At 42.9% G+C, this 27,297-nt stretch overlaps 1 protein-coding gene across 2 annotated transcripts in view; it reads left to right on the top strand.

Moving 5' to 3' along the window:
- The window catches only part of lgr6 (leucine-rich repeat containing G protein-coupled receptor 6), a 272,548-nt gene that overhangs the window by 184,474 nt on the left and 60,777 nt on the right, over positions 1 to 27,297 (top strand). For both annotated transcript variants that reach the window (XM_078546677.1, XM_078546678.1), the window contains one exon: positions 25,565 to 25,780. In XM_078546677.1, coding sequence (XP_078402803.1) covers positions 25,565 to 25,780 — 216 coding nt within the window. The remainder of the gene's footprint in view (positions 1 to 25,564; positions 25,781 to 27,297) is intronic.

Here is a 27,297-nt window from a genome sequence, read left to right as displayed (position 1 = left end):
AAGCAGTGTCGGAGATGAAGAAGAGGGTGAACAGTATCGGGAGAGAGGGCTGAGCAGTGACGGGGATGCAGGAGGCAGGTGAATAGTGTCGGGAGTGGGGAGGGCACTATTGAGAGGAGGCATGAGTAGTGTCAGGGGTGCAGGAGGGGTGAGCTGTGTCAGGAATGGCGTGAACAGTTTCACGGCGTGGGAGGGGGTAAGCAATGTCAGGGGTGCAGGAAAGGGTTGAATAGTGTTGGGACTGATGGGCTTGACAGGTGGAGGCCTAGAATTAAAGACAGTTAACTGGCCCATTTACAAACAATGTAATTCACTAAACTAAAGGCAGACCTCAGGAGGCATGCCTTCAGTTCATGACATAAAAGCAGGTGTGGCATTGCTGGAATTGGGGACTCACTTGGCCGATGGAACCACATGGTAGCTGGGACAGGAAGGCCCTAAGGTTCCAGTAAGAAAAGGTAAGGCCGTAGTTTTAAACACGGTCAGTGGCGTCCGATTCCACTCTGCCGCTGATCTGAATATCTGGGCCATTGTTCTGGTAGAGGCAGGGTCAGTTTGCTCTACAGCCATACCTGACCTGGGAGTACTGGATGTTGACATTGAATGCCTGAAATGGAAAATGTTCCACCTTACTTAGTCAAGCTTCCAAATTTCATATCTAGGGAGTGGAGTAAATAATGTTGGTCTGATGCATTTTTTCTAACCTTACAAATATTCAGTAGTTAAGAATATATATGCATAGTAATTTGACTGTTCCTGCTGACCCAAAGCCTGAGGGCTCGTTTGAATCAACCCACAGCTGTACAGCATAATTCACTGCTTGGGGCATGTAACAAGCATATTATATACGCTGTTTACACTTTGGTGTAATTTACTGATTTCTGCATCGAAACTCAGCTCTTTGTAGGCTAAAACAGACACTGGTTTAAAGAGATTATACTCCACTGATTTCATGTAACCCTCCCCTACCTGATATGTGTGTTTTAAAATGTTACTTTGGTGACTTGCCAAAATTAACTGAAACTGATAGAATCAAAGCCAGTGTAGTTACAATCCATGACTAAACTCAAGGTTAGGCTATTGCACCATAAAAATCAAAGGTTGAGCTTCTTTAATGTAAATGGTCTTTTCTCTGCGCACTTTAGTCATCTTTGTGAAATTACTTCATTTTATTATAAAAGCACCCTTATTTCTTGATGCAAACATATCACTTATGCATTGAAACCTGCAAGAAGTCAATTATTAGGCACAAGTCATTTATGATTTGACACTATTATTAGATGCACAAGGAAATCTGATTTCAACTAAATATAGAATTATGCTGCAAATGCTGATTTTAAGAGGGAAGTTTAATATCAAAAAGCTGATGCATTTTGAATCATACAAATATAAAATGATTTTCTAATATAGCATAAAGACTTGGGGTGAATTTTATGGGGGAGGGTTGGGCGTACTGCTCTCCCCGGCTCCCGTCCCAGAAGAAAAGTCGGTCTCGAACCAACCGACGTTAGCGCCACAGGCATAATGCACTCCAGGTGGCCTTAATGAGGTGAGGGTGGAACTTCGCCCCCTCACTGGAAGGAAGTCACACCCTAGAGAGCTGCCAGCCAGTGCTGGGACTGCGAGTAGTCCCATGATGAAGACACTATGGATCCCGGAGATCTGAAGTATTGGATGGGAAGAATCTGGGAGCCCAGGGAGGGTGGATGAGGGGGGTGGGGAGGTGGGTTATGGTGGCCAGGTGGGAAGTGACAAAGAGGAGGAGGGGGGTTGAGTGGTGGCATAATACACACAGTGCACCCCCAAAGGACGTTTCCCCCTTCCTTCCCGCCTTCTAACCTTCCCGCCTTTTCCCCAGTTGGGTTAAAAAATGGCCTTCTCACTCCCGGCCGCCTGTCCATACCAACCACATTATTACATGGGTGGTGCAATATTCAGGTCAATTAGTTTCTTAACAAGCTCAATTGCCCGTTAATTTTTTTTTTAAATGGTGCGTGAACAGTTGATTTCAGTGCCTGCCTACCTACTGTTTTATAGTGGACTAGTTGGGGTGGGCAAGAAGGGGGTGGGCTAGCCACCCAACAAATTTTCCGTGCCCCCCACCAAAAACACATCCCATGGGGGTGGTATGTAAAATCGAGCCCTTGGAGTGACTATCATATGGAGTCAGACACTTTACTCGAAGAGGGTTATATCTGTAACTACATAAATGCTTTCTCGGAAAATATCATTGCTTTAGGACATAGAGATGATTAAATACTTCTATTGCATTAAATACACTGACACTGTAAAACACTAAAGGCTTTGAAAGATTTTGGATATAAAGTAGCAAAAAAAAATTGGTGCTCAGTTCTGCAAGTTCACCTGGAAACCTTTGATCTGTTTTAAAATAATGTTTAAGCCTGTTCACTGAAATACATAAATTAATATCAAAGGTGGATGAAAGGAAACTTTTTAGACTACTTATTGCCTAAAGAGATGGTAAAAATTTAACTAAGCTCCCAAGGGCTTCATTTGGAACTGGTTACTCTAGCTTATTGCCTTTGATCATGTGTTGGGGTTTCACAATTCATAATTATCAACCTGTGGAGACTAAGCATCTGTTCTTGTATTAAATCCTCCTATTTAGTAAATTACTTTGGAATTATTTGTGTGGTTTTTAACTTCAGTACCACAGTGTTGAAAATTCCTGTACCAACTTCAAAAATACTCCGTTGATTGTAAAGCGCTTTGGGATATCCTGAGGCCATGAAAGGTGCTATATAAATGCAAGTCTGCTCTTTATTAGTGCTACAATTTAGAAATTGTTTCATGCTCATGTAATTGAGATAATTTTTCAGATTTGCCTAGAAATAACTACTGCTCTACTTCAAACCTACCCTTTCTCTCCAAATCCAGATTCCTTCAATGAGTCATTGTCAACCAACTACGTGCTCACCTCTTCCACCACCAACTGTTCTAGCACTTCTGGTCTAGTGTTGACTAGTACACAGACTGAGGGTTGTCCTGATCTCCCAAGTGCTTACAACAGTGATTACTGATTCACCATGTCATCTTTGAGCATTCCTTTGGCATAATTGACTATTGCATTCTCCTCCACCTCCTCCATAGTCCATTTCCATGGTGCCCCTCTTTTGAAGGGTCTGTTCTTACTTGTCCTAACATAGTGATGCAACTCCCTCAATGGTTACTCCTCATGTGTCTTCATGGTTACTTCTTGTGTACTTCAGGGATCCACGCTAGTTCTCATCCTACATATTACCTACATATTATGCTTCAATGCTGAACTGACCATTATTATACACTGGTTGCCTCTGCTCAGCTGTACTACACATCAATGTTGGCAAAACTGATGACTTTATGCTCAGTTCTCCGTAGCACCTAAGAGGCTCTGGTGCTGACTCCATCGACTTCCTAGCTATTTAATGAGACTGGGCTCAGGAGTGCACAATTATATTATTTTAAGTGAGTCTGAATGCAATTCATACAGCGCATTTAGTCCACAGATAAGACAATCTTCCACCTCAAAACACTGCCTGTTTATGCACCTGAGTCACGCGTCCACTGCCAAAACCTTCATGCAGATGTCCGTCACCTTAAGGATTGGCTAGTTAGTTGCTTTCCTTGATGATCTTCCTACATCTAGAATTCTAAGAGCCAATTTCTCCCTGACACAAAGTCTAGTATTTAGTGGAGGAGACAGGAGTGGAAGTCCAGCCCACTGAGAGCTGCTGACCAATCAGTGTCCGGCAGCTCTATTGAATGGCAGTGCCACTGGAGAGGCCGATCCAGTTGAGGCTGAGCTGTGGCTGGATCCCAGGCCACAGGTGAGTGTTGGTGGGAGGAGGGTCGCGGAGTGGGGGGTCACCAGGGAGGGGAGAGGAGGGGGTTGGCAGCAAGTGCAGGGATGTTGCTCTCAGTGTGGCACCCTTTCCAATCAGCACTGAGCACCTTTGAAAGAGGGTCTCACCCTCTTGGGTCCCACCCACCTGGGTCCCACCCTCACCGTCCCAACCCCGGGAGCCAGTAAAACCCCATGCGTTGTTCTAATCCATGCATGGCGAGCCCTTCCTCCCCCGCCACCCCTGCCCGCTGCTGGGTTAATACCAGTGGCAGAAGGCTGAGACCCTTAAGTGAGCATTGCCCACTTAAAGTCCTCAATTGGCAGTGAGATGGGAAGGCCTTCCTGCCAGGGAGTTAATTGGGGCTGAGACAGGAATGTGGTGTCGACCCGCCACCAGATCTCCCACCTGACTGACCTGTCACCCCACCACCACGGGGAAGGGCATTAAATTCCACCAAAGTGTTGAACACCTATCAGATGTTAGCAGCTAACTGCACTTGCTCCCTGTGCCCCAGCACATCGACTTCTAGATGCTTGTCCTTGCTTTCAAGTCCCTCCACAGCCTTGTTGAATCAAATTTGTATTACCTTTACTAATCAGCCTAGAGACCATCTATCCCTCTGACTCTATTATTGCTGTCTCAGAGGCTGTCCTTTTATCCAGGACATCATTGTCCTCTGGAACTCTGTCTAGATCACTTTATCCTTCTAACTCTCTTCCACCATTCAAAAGTTTCCTAAGAAGTGTTTGGTTTGATTATGATTGAACATTGAGGATTTTTTAAATGCAGTGAGTTATGAGCTGAGAAGCAGTCCCTGAAAAGGTGGTGAAAGCAGATTCAATAGTAGTTTTCAAATGGGAAATGGATAAATAGCTGAAGGGAGAACATTTTCATGGCTATGGGGAAAGAGCAGGGGAGTGGGTCCAATTGGATAGCTCTTTCTAAGAACTGACACAGGCATGATGGGCCAAATGGCTTCCTTCTGTGCTGTATCGTTCTATGATACTATGGTTCACAAACTAAATTTAAATGAGGAAAACTATTTTAGTCTATCCTTGCTCACCTTTCCAAGATAAAATGGAGTCCTCAGTATCACAGAATTTGACTGTAAAGATTTTTTCCCTCCACTGACATTCCTGAAAATCTATGCTGCGTTTGTTACATGGTGCAGGGATCTATTCAGTTCTAAAGTTTCCTTTTGCCAGTTTGAACTTGTGATTCCTTGTCCTAAGATCAATATAATTTTAATTGTTATTTGGTGTTACCTTTCCTGTACTATTTACTATCCTGTACACCTCCACAAGAAAACTTCTCCATCACCTCCTTTCAGTATCTTGTAAATGATTCTACAAATGATCCAGAGCATCCCATTGTCTTTTGGCTCATCCTTGAGCCTCCTTAAGATTTAAATGTTTTCCATTCTACCATGTTGACTAGAAATGGCCACAATAAATGTGACTGAATTTTCTTACTTTCAAACTTCTATGTGATCATTATGTGAGAAATACTGTATGGTGATGGTAGTTTACAGGCGAAATTTTCCAGTCCCCCCCACGGCGGGTTTAATGGCAGGCGGGGGAGGGGAACAGGAGCTAAAAAAAATCAGTTTCCTGCCAGCATAAAATGATGGTGAGACCTTGCACTCCCGCCCATCATGGCGAGTTGCCATTCCCACCAGAGGCCAGCATGAAACAGTTTTGCATCCTGTTAATGGGATGAAGATAAGGCCCGACCGGAATTGTCCCCCTATTGTCCATGCCACGAGCGGCATATCACGCCAGTCCAGAACATGTCTGGACCAGTGTGGCATGGAGATGTCAGGACTTAGTGAATATGGCCTGGGGTAGCCTGTGGAGATTGGGATGGGGCCCCCAGCGATCGTGGACCTTGGAACATGCAGCAGTGGGTGGGTGGATCATTTACCAGGTCCATCTTCTATGTTCTAAGTCTTCCAGGAGGTCCATCTTCTACCTTCAGTGGTGGGTCAGTTGATATCTGGGCACCTTTTAAATATGGTGCCCAGATATGCTGGTGGGGTGGGAGAAATCCAGCCTGCCCTGTCGTACAAACCGTCGGGAAACCTCTGACTGCTTAATTAATGAGGCCAGCATCGCATGATATGGCGTGAATTCCCACTGGCCTCCACGGCAGGAAACACTCTCCATTCCCACCCCCACCACGAGACTTCATCCCGGAATGGAAAATTCCACCCTATGTGTTGTTTCTCAATGATCAGACAACCAGGTAAATAGAAAAGTTTCCACTTTTCATTTTTCTCCATCATTGTACATTACTTGGGAACCTGTTCTACCCAAAACATCGGTGCCTATCATCATAATGGGGGTTTCAGTTACCTGTGCTGACTAAAGACAATTGACTGAAAAGGGATAAAATTAGAAAACAAAGTTTGGAAAGTTAAAGAGACTACAACAGTCGTATGTGGACAGAGCCATGGCCTACTTGACTTTTTGAACTGGAAAGAAATCACAATAATTTTTGTCCCCTCATGAATATTGCCAATGGAACTATACCTCATACCTTGGCACCATAAGTGAACAGTGTTAACCCTTTGGTACCTCGTCCAAGTGGTCATTCTACAAATGCAAGTCCAAAAGATTATGTCAGCTGGCTATTCATAATCAGAAACTCTGGGTAAGGGTTCCTTTCCTGAACTCAGTCTAGTTGTAGCATCTCTATAACTGCCCTGGCTACTTTCAAATAACTTGACAATGTTGGAAATTGAACCTGGAATTTTCTAGTCTTAAAGTTTTAACACTACATCACAACATTACCCACTTTGCTATTAAGGGACCATTGGATAAGGACCACAACACAAATTGCTTTTGTATAATAGCTCTTTTACATAAGAGTCAGTACACTTAAAATTGTAATGTTGACCAATGGATAAATGAATGGGAGTTTCAGATAAGATAGGTCAACAGGCGGATCAAAAGGCAGATCAAAAATACATATATTTGGAATATTTTTCTCCATAATATTTACTCAACAACTCAAACCATAACTCACTCACTACAAAGCAGATTTATATTTCTTACTTGCAGTGTACAGAAACTAATGATACCGTAAAGCAAACACATTAAAAGTTATGTACTATATCACCTAAAGTGGAGTTTATATTTTGTAATTTATTTACCTTTACTCACATTATTTTACAATGTACTAGGATGACATTTTCCCTTAAATCATATCAAAAAACTATTACAATTGATCTGTGTAACTCCTGCCACCAGAATAGTGATAGATAGCTGTTAGGAGAATGCCTTCCTGTTTTTGCAGGTGAAGTTAACAGATGGGCTGTTCATCAATGTTCTAGACAACTGCAATCTATCAGTCCATCCAGATTCAGTTTGGAGACTGCAGCCAATTTGTTGACAGCAACTTGACATTTTTTGTGGGGAAAGACAAATGCTCCCCTTGTCATGTCATTGGACAGCGACTTTGATCTCACAAAGTGGCTATGCATGAAAACATGGACACGTTTGCCAATTCTGACCCACTGCTCCCTGTCGTTTTCAATGGAAACTGATGCTGACTGAAAGGCAGCAAGTGCCTGCCTTTGGGCAAAGGGAAAAGGTTAAAGATTAAGATTCATGCTACTGGCCTGCGCCTGCACAAAGCACATGCTTCTGGCAAACTGATTTATGTACCATAAAATATTTTGTTGATACTATACATTTTTTTCAAAGCAGCCCACATCATCATTCTTAACTCAAAATACATTATAAACGATAAATAGCCACGTCCAGATGTTTCATATTTCCTTATCAATGGCTTCTGTATCCTGTTTCCAGGGTCATTCGAGCCCATCCCATAAATTTGTTGTTTGATGTTGCCTTATTAAATGTTGAAGTTGGAGGCATCAGGGCCTAAGTGCTATTATCAGCATCAGAGACTGACAGCAGTCTGTAGACTCAAGGGAGCTTTCACTTCATAACTTATCTTTACTTAAGAACCTTGCATTTCCAATGGAGATTGTTTTCTCCCCCAGTGTTTTTACTGGTACTGATGATATCTGGTAGCTCATCTACTTAGTTATTTTTTGTGTGTGAGTTCAGAGAGTGAAGGGAAGCAGATCATTTGACTGTGGAGGGCATCGTGGGCTTGATTTTGAAAGGGGGATGGGAATACTATTTTTGAATGTAAATGGGCTGATTAGTCAGGAGGTGAGTTGGCGCCCAACTAGAAACACAGTACGCCTCCAGGAGGCAGGTGCTTCCTGCCTGATGTCAGCGGCAAAAGCAGGCGGCAGCCATGTTGGGTGCTGCCGCTACTTGTCAAGGAGAAGAAGCAGCTCATGAAAGGGCCAGGAGATAAAGACAGCACAAGGATGGCACAGAGTGGCCATGGATGCCAAGCCGAAGTACAACGCTTGACCCCGCAACAGTTGACCATTCAAATTTAACAAAAAAAATCACAGATGGGAACAAACTTTCTTTTGCCCTGCTGGGACCCCAACATCTGTGTACTAACATGCACCAGACTATTCAGCTTCATCCGGAAAATTGATTGAAATCCCATTCTGCTTCAGTCTCCTTAATGAGTTTCTTAAGGGACTTCTAATTGGCAGCGAGCGGGTTTCCCATTCCCTCCCGTCTGCTGGTCCTTTTAAAATTGCAAACTGCTCCAGAGACATCGGGACCCAGTGCTGCCCTCCGGGAATACAGTTTTCAAATTGCACCCGCATCCATTCCCACCCTTACTGGCAATTGAAAATCCAGCCCCATACCTCAGGTGCCTGCTTCCTTCACTCAGCATGCATACAAGCCAATGTTTCTGGATAGTTAAAGGGAACCGAAGCCCTTGCTGTTTTTTTTCCCTTCTCTAAAATGGGAAATTTGATGCCAATTGTAATGCTCCTTCAGCAGAAATTAACCAGTTTACCTTGGACTAGGGGTTGAATTGGGTGCCATGCCAGTTTACATGATTTATAACGTCCATTCTATACCATGTTCTACATTGTGCATCAAACCACTGGAGAATCTCCAGGACAGCAGTTTATTATTGTCCCTTATACGCAGAAGCAGGCAATCTAATTAAAATGTAGAGTATTATCATTCTCAACTGGGAATTTTAGTCATTTTCAACTTTTCAGTCGTAATTCAATACTTTTTTTTGCCTGCTTCAGATGGAAGGAATAGCTAAATATATTCTTCCCTCTTTGACTTCAAGAAAGTCAGATAGGCAAAGCAAACAATTGATTTCTCCCTCTGCCTTTGATGCGAAGCTAGGACCAATAGTTCCATTTAAATTTGTGTGTTCCAAGAGTTTTTTATCACTTCAAAGCAGATTTTACCTGCAGCGAGAAGCATGATTGTCATGGGATGACATCAAGACACAGAAGTATATGAAAGATGTCAAGATAAATCAGGAAGAACTAAGAAGAACTTAGGAACATAAGAATAGGAAAAGGCCATTCAGCCCAATGAGCCTGTTCCACCATTCAAGTAGATCATAGCATCCATCATTCAAGTAGATCATGGCAGATCATCTACCTTAGTGCAGGAAAGTGGCATTATTTCCATATCCCTTGATGTCATTAGTCTGTAGAAAACTATTGATTTCTGTTTTGAACACGTTCCGTGATTGAGCATCCACTGTTCCCTGGGGTGGAGAATTTCAAAGATTCATCACCCTCTGAGTGAAGAAATTCCTCCTCGTCTCAGTTTCAAATGGCCTACCTCTTATCCTGAGAATATGCCCCCTGCTTTTAGACTCCCCAGCCAGGGGAAACACCTTATCTACATCCACCCTGTCATGTCCTATAAGAATTCTGTAAATTTCAATGAGGTCACCCCTCATTCTTTGAAACTCTAGGTAATAGAGACTCAGCCTCACCAATCTCTCCTCATAAGGCAATCCTGACATCCCAGGGATTAATCTGGTAAATCTCCATTGCAGTCCCTCTATGACAAGTATATCCCTCCTTAGATAAAGGGACCAAAACTGTACATAATGCCCCAAGTGAGGTCTCACCAAGGCCCTATACAACTACAGCAAGACATCTTTACCCCTGTACTCTAACACCCTTGCGATGAAGGCCAACATACCATTTTCTTTCCTAATTGCTTATTGTACCTGCATGCAAACTTTTAGTGACTCATGAACCAGGACACCCAGGTCCATTTCAATACCCACACTTCTCAACTTCTCACCATTTAAGCAATATCCTGCCTTTCTGTTTTTTACTACCAAGGTGAATAACTTCACAATTATTCACATTATATTCCATCTGCCTTGTTCTAGCCCATTCACTTAGCCTGCCCAAGTTCTCTTGAAGCCTTCTTGCATCCTCCTCTCAACTCACGTTCCCATCCAGTTTGGTGCCATCAGCAAATTTGGAAGTATTACAATTGATCTCCACATCCAAATCATTTATATAAATTGTGAACAGCTATGGACCCAGCACTGATCCCTGTGGTACCCCACTAGTAACAGCCTGAGAATGATCCATTTATTCCTACTGTCTGCTTTCTGTCTGTTAACCAAATCTCAATCCATGCTAGCATATTTCCCCCAACCCCATGCACTCTAATTTTATTTACTAACCTCTTGTATGGGACCTTATCAAAAGCCTTCTGAAAATCCAAGTGCTCCGCATCCACTGATTCTCCTTTATCTATGCTACAAGTAATATCCTCAAAAAGCTCCAACAAGTTTGTCAAACGTGATTTTGCTTTCATAAATCCATGTTGACTCTGTCAAAATTTTACCATTCTTTTCTGTTAACCAATTCATCCAGTTATCACATCCTTTGTAATAGATTCTAACATTTTCCCTTCCACTGACGTCAGACTAACAGGTCTGCAATTCTCCATTCTTCCTCTTCCTCCCTCTTAAACAGTGGAGTCACGTTTGCTGCTTTGCCGTACACAGGAACCTTCCCAGAATCTATAGAATTTTTAAAGCTAACCACCAATGCATCTACTATCTCTCTAGCCACCTCCTTCAACACTCTGGGGTGAAGCTCATCTGGTCCAAGGGATTTATCAACCTTCAGCCCAGTTAACTTTTCAAGTACCACTTCTTTACTAATACTAATTCCATTTAGTTCCTCAATTTCACAAGTCCCTTGGTTGCCTAGTATTTCTGGGAGATCTTCTATATCTTTTTCTGGGAAGACAGACGCAAAGTAACTGTTTAGTTTCTCCACCATTTCCCTGTTCTCCACTATAAATTCTCCTGTGCCCACCTGTAACGGACCCACATTTGTCCTAGCTAGTCTTTTCCTTTTCACATACCTAAAGAAGTTTTTACAGTCTGCCTTATGTTCTTAGCTAGTTTGCATTCATATTCGCTTTTCCTTTTCTTAATCGGTTTCTTGATCGTCCTTTGCTGGGTTCTAAATTTCTCCCAATCCTCAGGCTTACCACTTTTTCTGGCATCCTTATAAGCCACTTCCTTTGATCTAATGCAATTTTTAACTTATTTAGTTAACCATGGTTGATTTACCTTGCCAGTCTATCGGACTCCAGACTGGCAAGCCCTTGAGAAAGAATGAGAAAGAAGAATTTCACCTTAAGTTTGAATGCGATATAGTTCATTCTGAAACCATATATTTTCCAAATCCATCATAGCCATCTTACCCCTTATATCTTCATAATTTCCAGATTTAAGACCTTGGTTTCAGAATGAACTATATCGCATTCAAACTTAAGGTGAAATTCTATCATGTTGTGGTCACTATTTCCCAAATTCTTCTTTAAGCAAGGTTATTAATTAGCCCTTTCTCATTATACATCACTGAATCCAAAATAACCCAATCCCTAGTTGGGTCCTCAACCTATCTCGTACACACTCCAGGAATTCATTCTCCATAGCATTTGTGCTGATTTGGTTAAGCCAGTCTATCGGCAGAATCATCCGTGCCCGTTGGCATCGGGCATGCTCGGTGGCGTGAGTGTACAATATGGCAAGAAGGCCAACAATCTGTTTCATGAAGTCGTGAAACCAGTTTGCGATCATCTGCTCAGCCTGTTGATGGCGGGCCGCGTTCCCTGCCATCAGATGTTGGGAACCTAATTGTAATACATCAGCATATCATTCTAAGGCCAACCGCCGGACTCATCCCCCATCCCTACCACCCCCACACATACATGCCCATGACATGCTAGGTGGATTCTCATGGACATGGCTCTGCTGCAAAGCAGCTCACGGAATTTGGAAAGTCACTGTTAATGCTCACAACGGATGAGTGTCGAGGGGGTGGGACAGGAAGGGCTAGGATCGACTGGGAGAGGAAGAGGTGTCAGGGATGAAGTTGGGAGGGGGGAATTAAGGTGTCAGGGGTGTGAGGTTGGGAGGGGGGTAATGAAGGCGTCGGGTGGGAGGTTAAGGGGGTGGAGGGAGTATGGGAGTGGAGGGGGGAAAGAGTGCAGAGGGAGGAGGGAGTCCAGGGGGAGGAAGGAGTGTGGATAAGGGTGGAGGAAGAAGTGAGGGTGAAGGAAGGGGTTGGGAATGGAAAAGGAGTAAAGCTGGTGGAAGGAGTGAGGCTGGAGGATGAGGTAAGACTGCAGGAAGAGGTAAGGCTGGAGGAAGGACTCGGGAGCGGGGAAGGACTAGGGTGGCAGAAGAAGTAAGGGTGTCTGAAGGAGTCAGGAAGAGGGAGGGATTAAGTGGTGGGGAAGTCTGGGGGTGGTTGGTAGACTAAGGGGGGAAGAGGTTCCAGGTTGGGGGGAGAGGTCTGGAGTGGGGAAGGAGTTCCAAGAGGGGAGGGGTCCAGAAGGGAGATATCCAGGTGAACATGCAAGGGAGGAGTCTGATGGGTCCATGACTGCTTCCTGGGGAGCGAACTGAGGGAGAGTGTGGTATGAGGGAATGGTGAGAATGACCAAGGGCAGAGTGGGCGGAGAGGGTGGGAGGGTGAGGGTTCACCGGTATCGGCAGAAGGGACGGCGAGGGTGGTTGGTGGGGACTATGAGGCAGACATGGACCCTGGGGGTGGGAAGGAGGAGATCAGGGAGTTGAATGTGGATGGTGGTGGAATTTTTGGGAAGGAAGGGAATGTACACGTTCACCAGGACATCCCCGAAGGAAAAGAGTTGTGGCTGGTAGGTCATGATGGGGAGGTGGAAGGTGTTTCCAGGTGGGTCAACAGTGATGGGAAGGGCAGAATCTTGCCCTCGGATGGCGTGCGGGCCCCACCAGCTCGGCGGCAGGCGGCCAGCCAACCCACGCCACTGAAATGGGGCCCACCGCCATTTTAAGTGGGTGGGCCAATTAAGGCCCGCCCAGCGGCCTGCCCAACGGGAAGCGCTATGCTCCTCCTGTTACCGGGGGGGGAGGGATTCCCCATCTGTCAAAGTGCGCGCGAAAGACAATGTCACACGAGATGGGACATGTTAATAAAAATCACATAAACTTTATTACTTTTTTACAAAACAGACATGAAACTTCATCACGCCAGTAGATGAAGCTTCATGAATAATCTGGAGCCCGCTGGGGCTCCTGGCCTGCCCACCAGCCTTAAGATTGGCCGGGCAGGGTGTTTAATAATGTTAATTAGCCTGTCAATGGCCTTAATTGGTCATTGACAGGTCGGCGGGTGGACAGCTGCTTTCACTGTGCGCCCGCCTTCCTAAAAATTTAAAGGGACTGGGATGACGTCGGGGATTCTTCCTGACATCATCCTGCATCATTTTCCCCTCGGCGATCGGGCTCCGCCCCCAAATCGCCGAGGGGAAAATCCTGGCTGAAGAAGAAAATGGGTGACGGAGGGAGGGGAAAGGACCGGGGAGCGAAAGTAAAACTGAATTAGCACCATGCTGTTCAAATCGAAAGTGAAACCAGGGTTGTGGCGGGCAAGATTAGGTGCTGCATGGGAGTGTGATCATTGGGTAGGCGGAGATGCAGATCAGCTCAGATGGACATCTAAAAGTGAACCCCAGCAGGCAGCATTGAAAATGTTCAGGACATTGAGATGAGTGTAATACAGTAAGAATCCACATGCATTGGCGAATGCTTGCATGAGGCTCTGAAAGGCTCTGTCACACACACACTTTGTCGGCCGGCTGGTCCCTTTGCGGTAACAGACGAGGTTGAGGGACTCACAGGCAAAGGGGACTCAGAGGGATTAACAGCCTCTGAGATTCCCAAGTGGGGATGACCCAGGGACATCCAGCTGCCGCTCCTCCTCCCTTCGGGTGCCTGGGAGCCCCGGCCTGACTCGTTGAGGGGAAAGAGCACCTGGAGGGACATCAAGGTGCCCCATTTCCCTCTCTCATTGCCACTGCAGGAACTCACCCAGGGCTCCCACGATGGAGTGCAGGCCTGTGCGCATCTCCGCGACCTGCTGGACCAGGGTCTCCATGGCACCCGCCAACCTCCCATAGGATCTCCATATGCGCACATGTGGGTGCCACTTCATCAGAGAGCAGGCAGGTGCACGCCTCCAACTTGTGAGCCACTCTGTTGAGGGCTTCCAACAGCTCTGCATGATGTTCCCCCGCCTCTTGCTGACTCTCCAGGATGAGTTGGAAGACCAAATCCAGAGGTTCGTCATCTGACTCGGACCTCACAGATGCCTCTTCCCCAACAGTCCTCCAAGTGCCAGGGAGCTCAGCTGAACCTGCCTCCTCCTGCTGCGGATATGTGTCCGTGCGGTGACCACCAGATTGTGAACCCGAGCCTGCCCTAGATCTAGGTCTCACCGGGGTGTGTGTCTCTGCGCTGGTGCAGGGTGTGGGTAAACGCTGTGATGGGTCTTCCAGGCTGCTTATTTCCAGCTCTTCAACAGAGGAGGAAACATTGAGTTGGGATAAATAGGTCATTTTCAGTTTGACAAACTTTAACTAGTGGAGTGCCACAGGGATCAGTGCAGGGGCTCAACTAATTATGATCTACATTAATGATTTCGATGAAGGGACTGGCTGCACGATAGCCACATTTGCTGATGGTACAGAGATAGGTAGAATACCAAGTTGTGAGGAGGATGCAAGGGACATAGATAGGTTGAGTGAGTGGGCAAAAAATTGGCAGATGGAAAATAATGTAGGAAAAGGTGAGGTTGTCCAATTTGCAGGAAGAATAGAAAATCAAAATATTATTTAAATAGAGAGAGACTGCAGAATGCTGCAGTGCGGCGGGTTCTGGGTAAGGACACCCAGAATTCTATTCAAGGACATACATGAATCACAAAAGGTTAGCATGCAGGTACAGCAAGTAATTAGGACAGCAAATAGAAGGTTAGCTGTTATTGCAAAGGGGCTGGACTATAAAAGTAGGAAAGTATTGCTACAACTTTAAGGGGCATTTGTGAGGCCACACCTAGGTACTGCATACAGTTTTGGTCTCCTTATTTAAGGAGGGACATACTTGCATTGGAAGCAGTTCAGAGAAGGTTCACTAGGCTGATTCCTGGGATGAAGGTGTTGTTTTATGAGGAAAGATTGAGCAGGTTAGGCCTATACACATAGGAGTTTAGAAGAATGAGAGATGATCTTATTGAAACGTATAAGATTCTGAAGGCGGCTAACTGGATAGATGCTGAAAGGATGTTTCCCCTTGCGGGTGAATCTAGAAGTAGGGGACACATTTTAAAAATAAGGGTTCAAGACAAAGATGAGGAGGAGTTTCTTCTCTCAGAGAATCCTTAATCTTGGGAATTCTCTTCTATAGAGAACAGTGGAGGCTGGGTCATGGAATATATTCAAGGCTGAGTTGGACAGATTTTTGTTCAACAAGGGAGTCGCGGGTTGTAGGGGACAAGCAGGAAACTGGAGTTAAGGTCACAATCAGATCAGCCATGATCGTATCGAATGGCAGAACAGGCTCGATGGGCCAAATGACCTACTCCTGCTCCTGTTTCTTATGAACTTATGATCTTAGGCCAAAGACCATGGACTCCCCCTTTCTCCTGGTGGCTGCTATAATATGCCCAATAATATGGAGTAGCATTGCGCTTATTCTTGTTAGGTAAAGTTCTCAGAGAATTTCCAGAACAAATTTTGACTGAATGTTGGTGAAGTCTTGACAAATTGTCCCAGGAAGTCTCTTGATATATTTCAAGAGACAGCTTTAAACCTCCAGCATCAAGTCAACAGTAAAAGGTCAGTATGCTTTTAATGGCACTCAAAACCCACTGCAATGGCTTGTTTACTCCCAATCAGTGATGTTAGGAGAGGGCATGAGATCAAACATTAACCTCCTTCTTAATAAGCGCTAGAGGACATTTAAGTGAAAATCAGCCTCCTAATGATCCGCTAGGCAGTCATTCCTAACATAAGTTTCAACCCCCTTACCAAGATGGCATCTTGAGTGAAATGCGGGCTAAACCCAGGTTTTAAATAAGGTCCAATTTGGTCACTTGGGAGGCTCTTAGTGCCTAAAGTATCTGGGGAAACATGCATCCCTTTATTTTTCTAAATGCATGTAGATTGCCAGGGTAAGGAGATCCATAGTTTTGAGGTCCTGGGAAAGAACTTATTATTATTTTGCACAGCAAGATTTAGAGAGAGGATAAAAGTGTGTAGAATGGTGTATATATTGAAGGTATCAGTGAAATGCTGTCACAGTACCTTTTCTGCAGCTTAGAATAAATTAGGCTCTTTCCAGCTTCTTTCATTTGGTTGATCTAGCCATTAGGAATAACTTAGCTATGGAGTGGTTTGGATTTTAATGAACCATGGAACCAACATTAAAGGATTATTTTCACCTTAAAATATAACACTCCAAAGCCTAATGTTATTTTAGCATTTCTAAGTGATTTAACGTTTGGCACAAATTGCACAGAAGTCCTGTAATATAATATGGAGCTTAAGAGAATTGTCAAGTACATATAAAGTTTTAAGCTTTAGAAGAAGTGAAGTGTTTTTTCAACATTCTTTTTATGTTGATCATTGGACCATTGAGATTCACAAGCAGTCATAATTACTTCTAAAATATAGGTTGTGAAATGGTGCTTGCCTTCTATTATTTCTAACAAGTCTATACTAATCTTTCTTTGAACTTTGCAATGAAGCAATAAAATTTGAAAAAGTTGATTGCTATTTTGTCATAAATGGAAAATGTTCCTAATTAATATAATTATGCCCTCCTATGTGCCAACTGTTACATCACCTTTACAGTGTTTTAAAGTAGACTTTGCAGAGCATGTTACCTGAGTGAAAACATTGATGTGAATTGCTTAATGAATATTAATGTAAAGATAAGGAATGTAGACTGAAACATCTCCTGCGACTGGTTAGTCTCTTGCTCCTACCATTACACTTATTAACCATTAGCTTTAGTAATCACTAATTAAAGCTTCCAACATGTTAGACCAGGATTTTGTTATGTATAACTTAAGAACATAAGGAATAGGAACAGAAGACAACCATGCAGCCCTTCGAGCCTGCTCTACCATTCAATATGATCATGGCTGATCCTGGGCTTGAACTCCACTGTGTCGCCCACACCTTAATTCCCCAAAAATCTGTCTATCTCAACTCTAAATATATTAAATGATTGTGCATGCACAATCCTCTGGGTAGAGAATTACAAAGATTCACAACCGTTTGAGTGAAGAAATGTTTCCTAGCCTCAATCATAAATGATCAGTCCCTTATCCTAAAACTGTGCCACTTTGTTCCAGGTTCACCAGCCAGGAGAAACAGCGTCTCAGTATCTTTCATAATCTTGTCAAGCCCTTTCATAATCTTGAATGTTTCAATGAGATCACCTCTCATTCTTCTAAAGTCCAGAGAATATGGACCCAATTTACTCAGCCCCTTATCATAGAACATGTCCCTGTGAGCCTTCACTGTACTGCCTCCATTGCAAATATATCATTCTCTAAATACGAAAACAAAAATTACACACAGTATTCCAGGTGTTGTATCACAAGCCTTGTACAATTGTAGCAAGACCCCTTCATTCTTATACTCCAATCCTCTTGCAATAAAGGCCAACATGCCATTTGCTTTCATAATTGCTTGCTGTACCGCATATTAACTTTCTGTATTCCTTGTGTAAGTACACCCAAACATCTCTGAACATCAACATTTACAAGTTTCACACCTTTTAAAAAATATTTACTTTTCAATTCTTGCGACCAAAGTGAACTACCTCACACTTCCCCACATTATACTCTCCATCTGCCACTTTGTTGCCCACTCATTTAACCTGTCTATATCTCTTTGCAGCCTCTTTGTGTCCTCCTCATAGTCTGAATTCACAACTACTTTTGTGTTGTCAGCAAACTTAGATACATTACCCTCTGTCTCTTTGTCTAAGTTATTTACATTGATTGTAAATGGCTGAGCCTCAACGCTGATCATTGAGGCACTCCACTCATCACAGCCTGCCAATTTGAAATTGACCCATTTATCCCTACTCTCTACCTCCTGTCCATTAACCAATCCTCTATCCATGCTAGTGTAACACCCCCAACTCCATAAGCCCGTACATTGTGTATTAACCTTTCCTGTGGCATCTTATCAAATGCCTTTAGGAAACCCAAGTGTACTCCATCTACTGGTTGCCCTTTATCTGTCCTACTAGTTAAATTCTCAAAATACTCTAATAAATTTTGTCAAACATGATTTTCCTTTCATAAAACCATGTTAATTTGTTCTAATCGTATAATGCTTTTCTAAGTGCATTGTTAAGACTTCCTTAATAATAGATTCCAGCACTTTCCCAATGATGAAATGTCAGGCTAACTGGTCTGTAGTTCCCTGTTTTCTCTTTCTCCTTCCTTGAGTAGTGGTGTTACATTTGCTAACTTCCAATCTGCTAGAATTGTTCCAGAATCCAGTGAATTTTGGAAAATCATAGCCAGTGTATCCACTATCTCTGCAGCTATCCCTTTTAGAACCTAAGATGTAGGCCATCAAGTCCTTGGGATTTGTTGGATTTTAGTCCCTTGAGTTGTTCCAGTAATTTGTCTCTACTGATGTTAATTAGCTTAATTTCCTTGCTCTTATCAGTCCCTTCGTTACCCTTATTTTTTTATGTAACTTGTGTCTTCTACAGTGAAGACAGACATAAAACGTTTGTTCAATGCCTCTGCTATTTCCTTATTCCCCATGACCACTATTACATTGCCTTTGTTACAAGCCCCCATGATTTCTTGTTTAATGTCCTGTCCAACAGTACAACTACTATCAGGGGGGCTATGACCGACTCCTATCAGCATTTTCTGACCCTTGATATTGCTAAACTCTACCCATACGGATTCTACTTCCTGATTTTCGGAGCCAAGAACCTTTCTCACTGATGTTGTTATGTCACTCTTTATTATCAGGGCTACTCATCCTCCTTTTCCATTCTCCCTGTCTTTTTGAAATATTGTTTCCGTTGTATAACATCTTTATCCTCTAAACCCATATTGTTACCAATACTTTACACTACACTGATTGGCTCAAGAGCAAAGCAGCAGCCAAGTAAAGCAGCAGCTAATCAGAGCTGCAGAGGTAAGGAATTTATTTATTTCTTATTCATTCATAGGGTGTGGGAATTGCTGGCTAGGCCAGCATTTATTGCCCCATCTCTAGTTGCCCTTGAGAAGGTGATGGTGAGCTGTCTTCTTGAGCCACTGCAGTCCCTTTGGTGTAGTTACACCCACAGTGCTGTTAGGGAGAGAGTTCCAGGATTCTGATCCAGCAACAGTGTAGGAATGGCGATATATTTCCAAGTCAGGATGGTGAGTGACTTGGAGGGGAACTTCCAGGTGGTGATGTTCCCATGTGTCTGCTGCCCTTGCCCTTCTAGGTCAACTAAAAGTAAGAAAAGTAGCAATGACAAGCGACTGAGGACTTACCCTCAGCCAACCCTGTGTGACCACTCAACAGAGCTTGCCAATAAAAGAAAGAAAAGGAGACCCATCGATTCAGTTAAAATGCTTCCTGAAGAAAAGACATTTTTCTCCTCCATAACTGAAACTTCTAATGCTTAAAATAATTAAAATAAAAGATAAGGCATTTTTAAAGTGGTATATTTGACAAAAACATGATTACAGCAAACTATAAAATGGTCATTTATTTATTTGTTCTCAACTTTAGCAAAAGCTTGGCTTTAGTCGCAACAATATTTTTACTCAGAGTTGTGACTCTGTGACCTTTATCTGTCAGATAAAGGTGGATGTTGTTCCAGTTGCATGTAGGGTAGCCCAAGTAGTGGAACATGACTTTCAGCGTCTAACAATATCAGTGTGACGGTTCTTCAAAATTACTTGGAAGAAAAATTGGAGTCCATATTTCAAAAGATTTATTTAGGTAAAGATTCTATTGCATTTTTTTGTGTGCATGACTGAATTTGAATAGGTTTTAACCTAAATTTTATATAAAAGCTTTTAACTTTATTTCTTTAATTTAGGAAGTGTAGCAAGCTGTGACAGATAGAGAATTTCTCTGATCTATTGTTTACAGAAATCACTGTTTTCATAAGATTTATTTATACAGTTGCTGAAATATCCCAGAAGCACTTTAAGGCAATTATTCGTGTATATTGAACTGATGATATAAACTATTTTGCTTTTCTTTAGTTTTTAATCCGAAGGAATTCATGAGCCTTAGCTTACATAAATAATATTTTCTAAGGAAATTTTTGAATGTTTTATGATTGGCACAATCGGCACACTGTGGCAGCAGTGCGTTCCATCTACAAGATGCCCTGTGGCAACTTGCCAAGATTTCTTCTATAGCACCTTCCAAACCCATGTCCTCTGCCAGAGGGACGCAGAGGGCAATGATTGCAAGCTATTTTTTAATTTTTTTAATTCCTTCATGGGATTTGAACATTGCTGGCAAGGCCATCATTTGTTGCCCTTCCCAAATGGCCCTTGAGAAGGTGATGATGAGCCACCCTCTTGAACGGCTGCATGTGATGTAGGTACACCCACAGTGCTGTTAGGGAGGGGATTCCAGGATTTCCAGTGACAGTGAAGGAACAACATTATAGTTCCAAGTCAGGATGGTGCGTATCTTTGAAGGGAACTTGCAGGTGGTGGGATTCCCATGTGTCTGCTACCCTTGTCCTTCTAGGTGGTAGAGGATGTGGGTTTGGAAGGTGCTATAAAAGAAGCCTTGGCAAGTTGCTGCAGAGCATCTTGTAGATGGTACGCACTGGTGTTACAGTGTGCCAGTGGTGGAGGAAGTGAATGTTTACAGTAGTGGATGGCGTGCCGATTAGGCAGGCTGCTTTGCCCTGTATTATATCAAGCTTCTTGAGTGTTTTTGGAGCTGCATTCATCTAGACAAGTGGAGGGTATTCTATCACACTCTTGACTTCTGCCTTGTAGATGGTGGACAGGCTCTGGGGTGCCAGGAGGTGAGTTTTTATTCTTTCACGGCATGTGGGTATATTGTCGGCATTTATTGCCCATCCTTAAATGTCCTTGGGAAAGTCTGCAGTCCATGTGGTGAAGGCATTTCCCTAGTCCTCTTAGGTAGGGATTTTTAGGATTTTGACCCAGTGATGATGAAGGAATGGTGAGATATTTACAAGTTAGGATGGTGTATGACTTGGAGGAGAACTTCGAAGTGGTGGTGTGCAATGCGTCTGTTGCCCTTGCCCTTTTAAGTGGCAGAGGTCACGGGTTTGGGCAGTGCTCTCGAGGAGGCCTCAGCAAGTTGTCGCAGTGCATCTTAGAGATGGTACTCACTGCAGCCACGGTGTGCTTGTGGTGGACCGAGTGAATGTTTGATGTAATTACTTGGGGGAAAAAAGCTAGAGGCCAATTTTCAAAAAGCTTATTGAGGTAAAATTTCTATTGTGCTCTTTTGTCTGCATGATTGTATTTGAGTAGATTTCAACAAAACTTTTAAATAAAAGCCTTTTAACTTTTTTAATTTAGAAGTGCGTCAAGCTGAGGCAGATAGAGAAATAGATGAGTATTATTTACATAAGATTTATTTAAGCAGCTGCTGGAAAATCCCAAAAGCATGCACTACCTACCCTTTTTCCAAAATGTTAGTTACACAGTTTTTCTTTTTAAAATAAATGAAATAAGTTTAATTAAAACAGTCACGAATTTATTTGCCAACCTGCGAGAGGCAGTGCAAGCTGAGGGTAAAGGTGAGCTTTAAAAAACTTAAAACAAAAACAGAATTACCTGGAAAAACTCAGCAGGTCTGGCAGCATCGGTGGAGAAGAAATCAGTTAACGTTTCGAGCCTTCACGACCCTTCGGCAGAACTGAAGCATAGTTAGGAGAAAGGAGAAATATAAGCTGGTTTAAGGTAGGGGGGGCGGGGGGAGAGAGAAGTTGAGGGTGGGGTGATTGTGGAGATAAGCAAGCAGTGATAGGAGCAGATAATCAAAAGATGTCACAGGCAAAAGGATCAAAGAGGTGTTGAAGGTGGTGATATTTGTCTAAGAAAAGTGCTAATTAAGAATGGAAGACAGGACACTCAAAGTACAGCTCTAGTGGGGGTGGGGTGGAAAGACTAACAAGGTTTTAGTTTTAGATTTAAAAATAATGGAAATAGGTGGGGAAAGAAGAATCTATATAAATTATTGAAAAAAAAAAGGGGGGAGGGGGGAGAAACGGGGTGGGGATGGGGGGAGGGGGAGTTTAAGATCTAAAGTTGTTGAATTCAATATTCAGCCCGGAAGGCTGTAAAGTGCCTAGTCGGAAGATGAGGTGCTGTTCCTCCAGTTTGCGTTGGGCTTCACTGGAACAATGCAGCAAGCCAAGGACAGACATGTGGGCAAGAGAACAGGGTGGAGTGTTAAAAAACTAACTTGTTTGAAGCTGGGATGAACCTATCTGATCACACTGAAAAAGTTTTTTTGTAAGTTGTTGGTCTTCTTAATCGACATGTATGACTTTGCATTAGTGTACCCCAATGCATTATTCATTCACACGAATAAATTGCTTTAACACTAATTGGAGCAAATACTAGTTTGAATTGGTTTTGCACAATTACTTGTTCTTGCCATTGCCATCAACAGCCCAGTCCAGAAGAGTTAAAAACCTCTTATCACCTAAGATGTTACTGGACATGATTAAGGAATTCAATTTGTGGCTACATAGGAAATCTCACTGGCAATTGGAATCGGTACACATTTGCAGCAGTGGTTTAACTTTATAGGTGTGCTCAGATAATAGATATGTTTGTTTATTATAGAGGTGTAAGCATTAAAAATGTGTTTGTACAAGCAATACATTATATATATTTTTAAATGAATCATGCTGGCGAGTTGTAAATCATATCTTTACCATATTCATAGGGGTTGATCTTGTCCCACCTGACAGAAACCAGGCAGATGAGGGTGGAGGGTGACTGTTGCAATGGAACAGGGACTTGCTCCTTCCCTGTCCCAATCTGGCTAACCTCCATATTAAATATCAGGCAGCAAAGGTTTTGGCAGGTTCCACGTTAAATAGGCACACAGGCTCTGATGATCTCTTTGCAGTTTGATCTGTTATTTTAACTTGAGGCCTAGGCAAGGGAACAGTTCTGGCTTCACCCCCAGACTAACCCTGCCAGGGACAGGTGCTAGGGCCATAATTGATGTACCTATATTTAGCAATTTAGGTTAAACTCCTGGACAGGAAAATGGCAAAGTGAGTCTTCTCTGAGCAGCAACAGGTGAGCTTGACTCATTTTTTAATGGCAGGGCTTCATTAACAAGCCGCATGTTGACTTCCTGACTAATTTCCTGAGTACGTTTCCCTTGTGGTGCAGTGGATAGCATCCCTGTATCTGAGCTAGCGATTCCAAGTTCAAGTCCTAACCCAGTACTTGATGATCAGGGAAGGTATGTTCAAGACATGGCCAAAAGAGGTTAAGTATCAACCTGCAAATCCTTCCAACATTTATCAATGACAGGTGGTAAGATTGGGGGAAATTCTTAGGCTGTTATGTGATGGAAAGAATGTTGGAGCCTCCACCATAGCTCCAGACTATAATGTGCATGTTGCTTAAGCAACTTGGGTTTCCTGTGTACACTGTAACACACCATCAAGGAAAGTTTATTTTTAACACTTGTTTGAAACCACTCCTACTCTTCTGGACCCCCCAACAAAGCCTTGGACCTCTCATGACCTGGGTAGCTCCCCAGCATCCCAACGCATCCCCTTGCAACCGGAATTCCTTTCCTGAAACTCTTGTCTTATGCAGGGGCCTATTCCCGCAGATCCCTGGCAGCAGCATATTGTCACGCAATATCATTGGTCACTTCCCACCGATTTCCATGTCCATTTAGTCATGAGTTAAAACAAAACTGCTGAATGCAGATTCATCATTTAGGCTGCACTTTAATAGTGATACTGTGTGTATTTGGAAAGAGTATTAAAGTAATTTCAGGGGAGAAAACTTTATCGTGATGTTTTTCCTCGAAAATTTTCCTTGAAAATACATGATTATCAACCTGTTTCAATACAGGAGAAAAATGAACCTGCCAGTGTTTTATGTGTAATAAGTTAATACACTGAGAGTCAACTTCAAAAATGAATTGATGTAGTCAAACTTTATCGTTGCTTGAAGCTGTTATTACATTACACTCAATGGCCAGAATTTTCCCATCGGTGATTTGAGGGCGGGGCCCACTCGTTGACGGGAAAATGACGCGGAATGACGTCGAGAGGAACGCCCAGTCCCTTTAAATTTTTAGGAAGGCAAAATCAGTTGTCTGCCCGGCGACATGTCAATGGCCAATTAAGGCCATTGACAGGCTAATTAAGATCATTAAAGACCTGCCCGTTCAACCTTAAGGCTGGCAGGCAGGGCAGGAGCCCCAAAGGACTCCTGATAATACATGAAACCTCATCCACTGGCGGGATGAGGTTTCATGTCCGTTTTTAAAAAGTTTAATAAAGTTTATGTCGTCTTTATTAACATGTCCCATCTCGTGTGACATTGTCACATGAGGGGGACATGTTAATAATATTTTTATTTTCCTATTTTTTAACTTTTGTGCACTGTCACTAATTTCCCTGAGACAGCACAGTCTTATGCGTGAAAGAGTGCTCTTTGACAGATGGGGAATCCCTTCCCCTCTCACACAGGAAGCGCATAGTGCTTCCTGTTGGGCAGGCCGCTGGGTGGGCCTTAAATGGCCCGCCCACTCAAAATGGCGGCGGGCCCTGTTTCAGCGGCGGGGGTCGGCAGTCCGTCTGCCGCCGAGCCGGTGGAGCCCGCACACCCACCAAGGGCAAAATTCTGCCCAATGTAAACTTAAATTGGGTTTGAGACAGTCTCCTAGAAGGCACTTACAGTTGTGGTTTATTGTGTTTGGCATCCTCTTGTGTTATAATTTTGTTTTTGCCTTGATGTGCACACAGGACCATTTCATGCTGATGATAAAGTACCTGTATAACTGTATCCTTCCTTACCTGTGTTTCTTGCTACTCTACCTTATGCCAAGTTTTGTTATCAATCGGATTTAACTTTATCACAATTTGTTAGGAACAAGCGTAGGCCATTCTGCCCCTTGAGCCTGATTTGTCATTCAGTTAGATCATGTCTGATCTGCATCTTAACTCCATTCATCTGCCTTGATTTCATAACTCTTAATATTCTTGCCTCACAAGCATCCAGTAATCTCAGTTTTTTAACATTTTTAATTGACCTAATTAATCTCAACAGAATTCTAGATTTCCATTATATTTTCTCCGAAGAAGTGTTTTCTGCCATCGCCCCTGAACAGTTCGCTCTCAATTTTACAAATGCACATAATCAATTTATACATTTGAATTGTATTAATTATTTTACTCTTAACTAGTTATGCAACAAAACTTAAAAAGCTTAAGTAATTTAAACTTTATTGTCCTTACAGACGTCTGGATGCAAATCTGATTTCAGACATTCCTCAGAACAGTTTTGAAGGGTTGCAGTCCCTACGCCATCTTTGGCTTGATGATAATGTGCTGACTCAAATTCCTGTTCGAGCTCTCAACAACCTGCCATCACTCCAGGCAATGACACTAGCTCTCAACAAAATAGCACATATCCCTGACTACGCATTCGTCAACCTATCCAGCCTGGTGGTGCTGTAAGTATTGTATTTTTTTTTAAGAGTTGGTTTTAAATAATTAAGAATGGTGAAATAAAAACAGAAAATGCTCAAAATACTCAGTAGGTCTTGCAGCAACTGCGGAGAGAGAAGAATTGAGTTACAGTTTCAAGTCGATGACCTTTTCACCAGGTTATCAACTTGAAATGTTAACTCTGCTTCTCCCTTTCCAGATGCTGCCTGACCCGCTGACTATTTCCAGCACTTTTTTTTGTTTTAGATTTACAAAATTAACAGTATTTTGATTTTGCATTTAAGCAAAGAATGGTAATTAGCTTTAATGAAAGCCATCTATTTATTTTTAATATGTTCCTCCCAATTTCCTTTCTCTTATCATCTCTTCACCTTGGATGGTGGGGACAACCGTGTTGAAAACCACGATCCAAACGTATGAGGTGGAATCAGGTCTGACAAGTTTTCACTTTGGCCAGAGGAACTGACCACCACTTGGTGCTTCATCTCCTGGTCAAGATGAAAACAGTTAAAATTGTCAGCCCTAAGGCAAACTATCCTGCATCAGGAATGAATTACTTTTTTATTAGCACTATCATGCTGCCTAATAATACATTTATAAATTGATGATGGCTGGTATTTTAAGGGAAACTGCTTATTATACTATTTTCTTTCATTACATCTTAATTAGTTATCAGTTTAGCTCAATGGTAGCACTCTTGCCTCTTCAGTTAGAGATTGTGGGTTCAAATCCTACTCCAGGAGTTGGATTTTTGCCTCCCAAAGGAGGTGCAAATTGGGTCATGAAATGCTGAACTTTGGTTTTTATTGCTTGAGAAACAATTTTCCTCTGCCTTCCCAAACCCACACCAGTCTTGTGTGGCCGTTTTGTGGGTTGGGAAGGCTATGAGTGCAATACGCACATGCACCAATTCCAAGATTGGGGTCCACATTGAGTGGACCACAGGAAAGTTGTATTTCCTCCTGCACACAATTTTCATGTGCTGGTTTGGATTTGGGAAGCCCTAAAAATATGTACCTCCTTGGAGAGTTCATGACCACTGGGGTAAGCCTGCTGAGGAGTCAGGAACATTCTGAAAGCTAAGTGTAAAATGTTTAGACACCTGCAAATGTCATTATTAGATGCTATATTGTAATGTAGATGTTTTTAATGCACTGATGCATCATAGGGAATTATCCTGCAAAGACAGTTAACCCTTACATTGACCACCATTGTGTAAAAGTCGTCATGCAATACTTTCTCCACTTGAGAAAATACCATAATGCAATAAAAATGTAAAAAAAGCCTTGTCAGCTTCTATTGTTGTGTTTCGTGCTGTGATTTAAATCAACTGACAGCTCCAGTTGATTTTTTTTAAAACTGCTTTTGAAAGTTAAAAAAAATCTGTGAACCTGGCCCCCTCCATTGATCGAGAGGCATCCTGCTTTGAAATGGAAATGGGACACCGTTCTGTTCTGTCAGTTTCAGGCAATGTAGTGCTTCGGACCAGAGGTGGATTAATTTAAATGGCCCTGATTTCTCC

Source organism: Cetorhinus maximus, chromosome 8, assembly GCF_964194155.1.
Source record: "Cetorhinus maximus chromosome 8, sCetMax3.hap1.1, whole genome shotgun sequence".
NCBI lineage: Eukaryota > Metazoa > Chordata > Chondrichthyes > Lamniformes > Cetorhinidae > Cetorhinus > Cetorhinus maximus.
The sequence above is the reverse complement of the archived record's forward strand: the minus strand, read 5'-3'. Positions and strand labels throughout refer to the sequence as shown.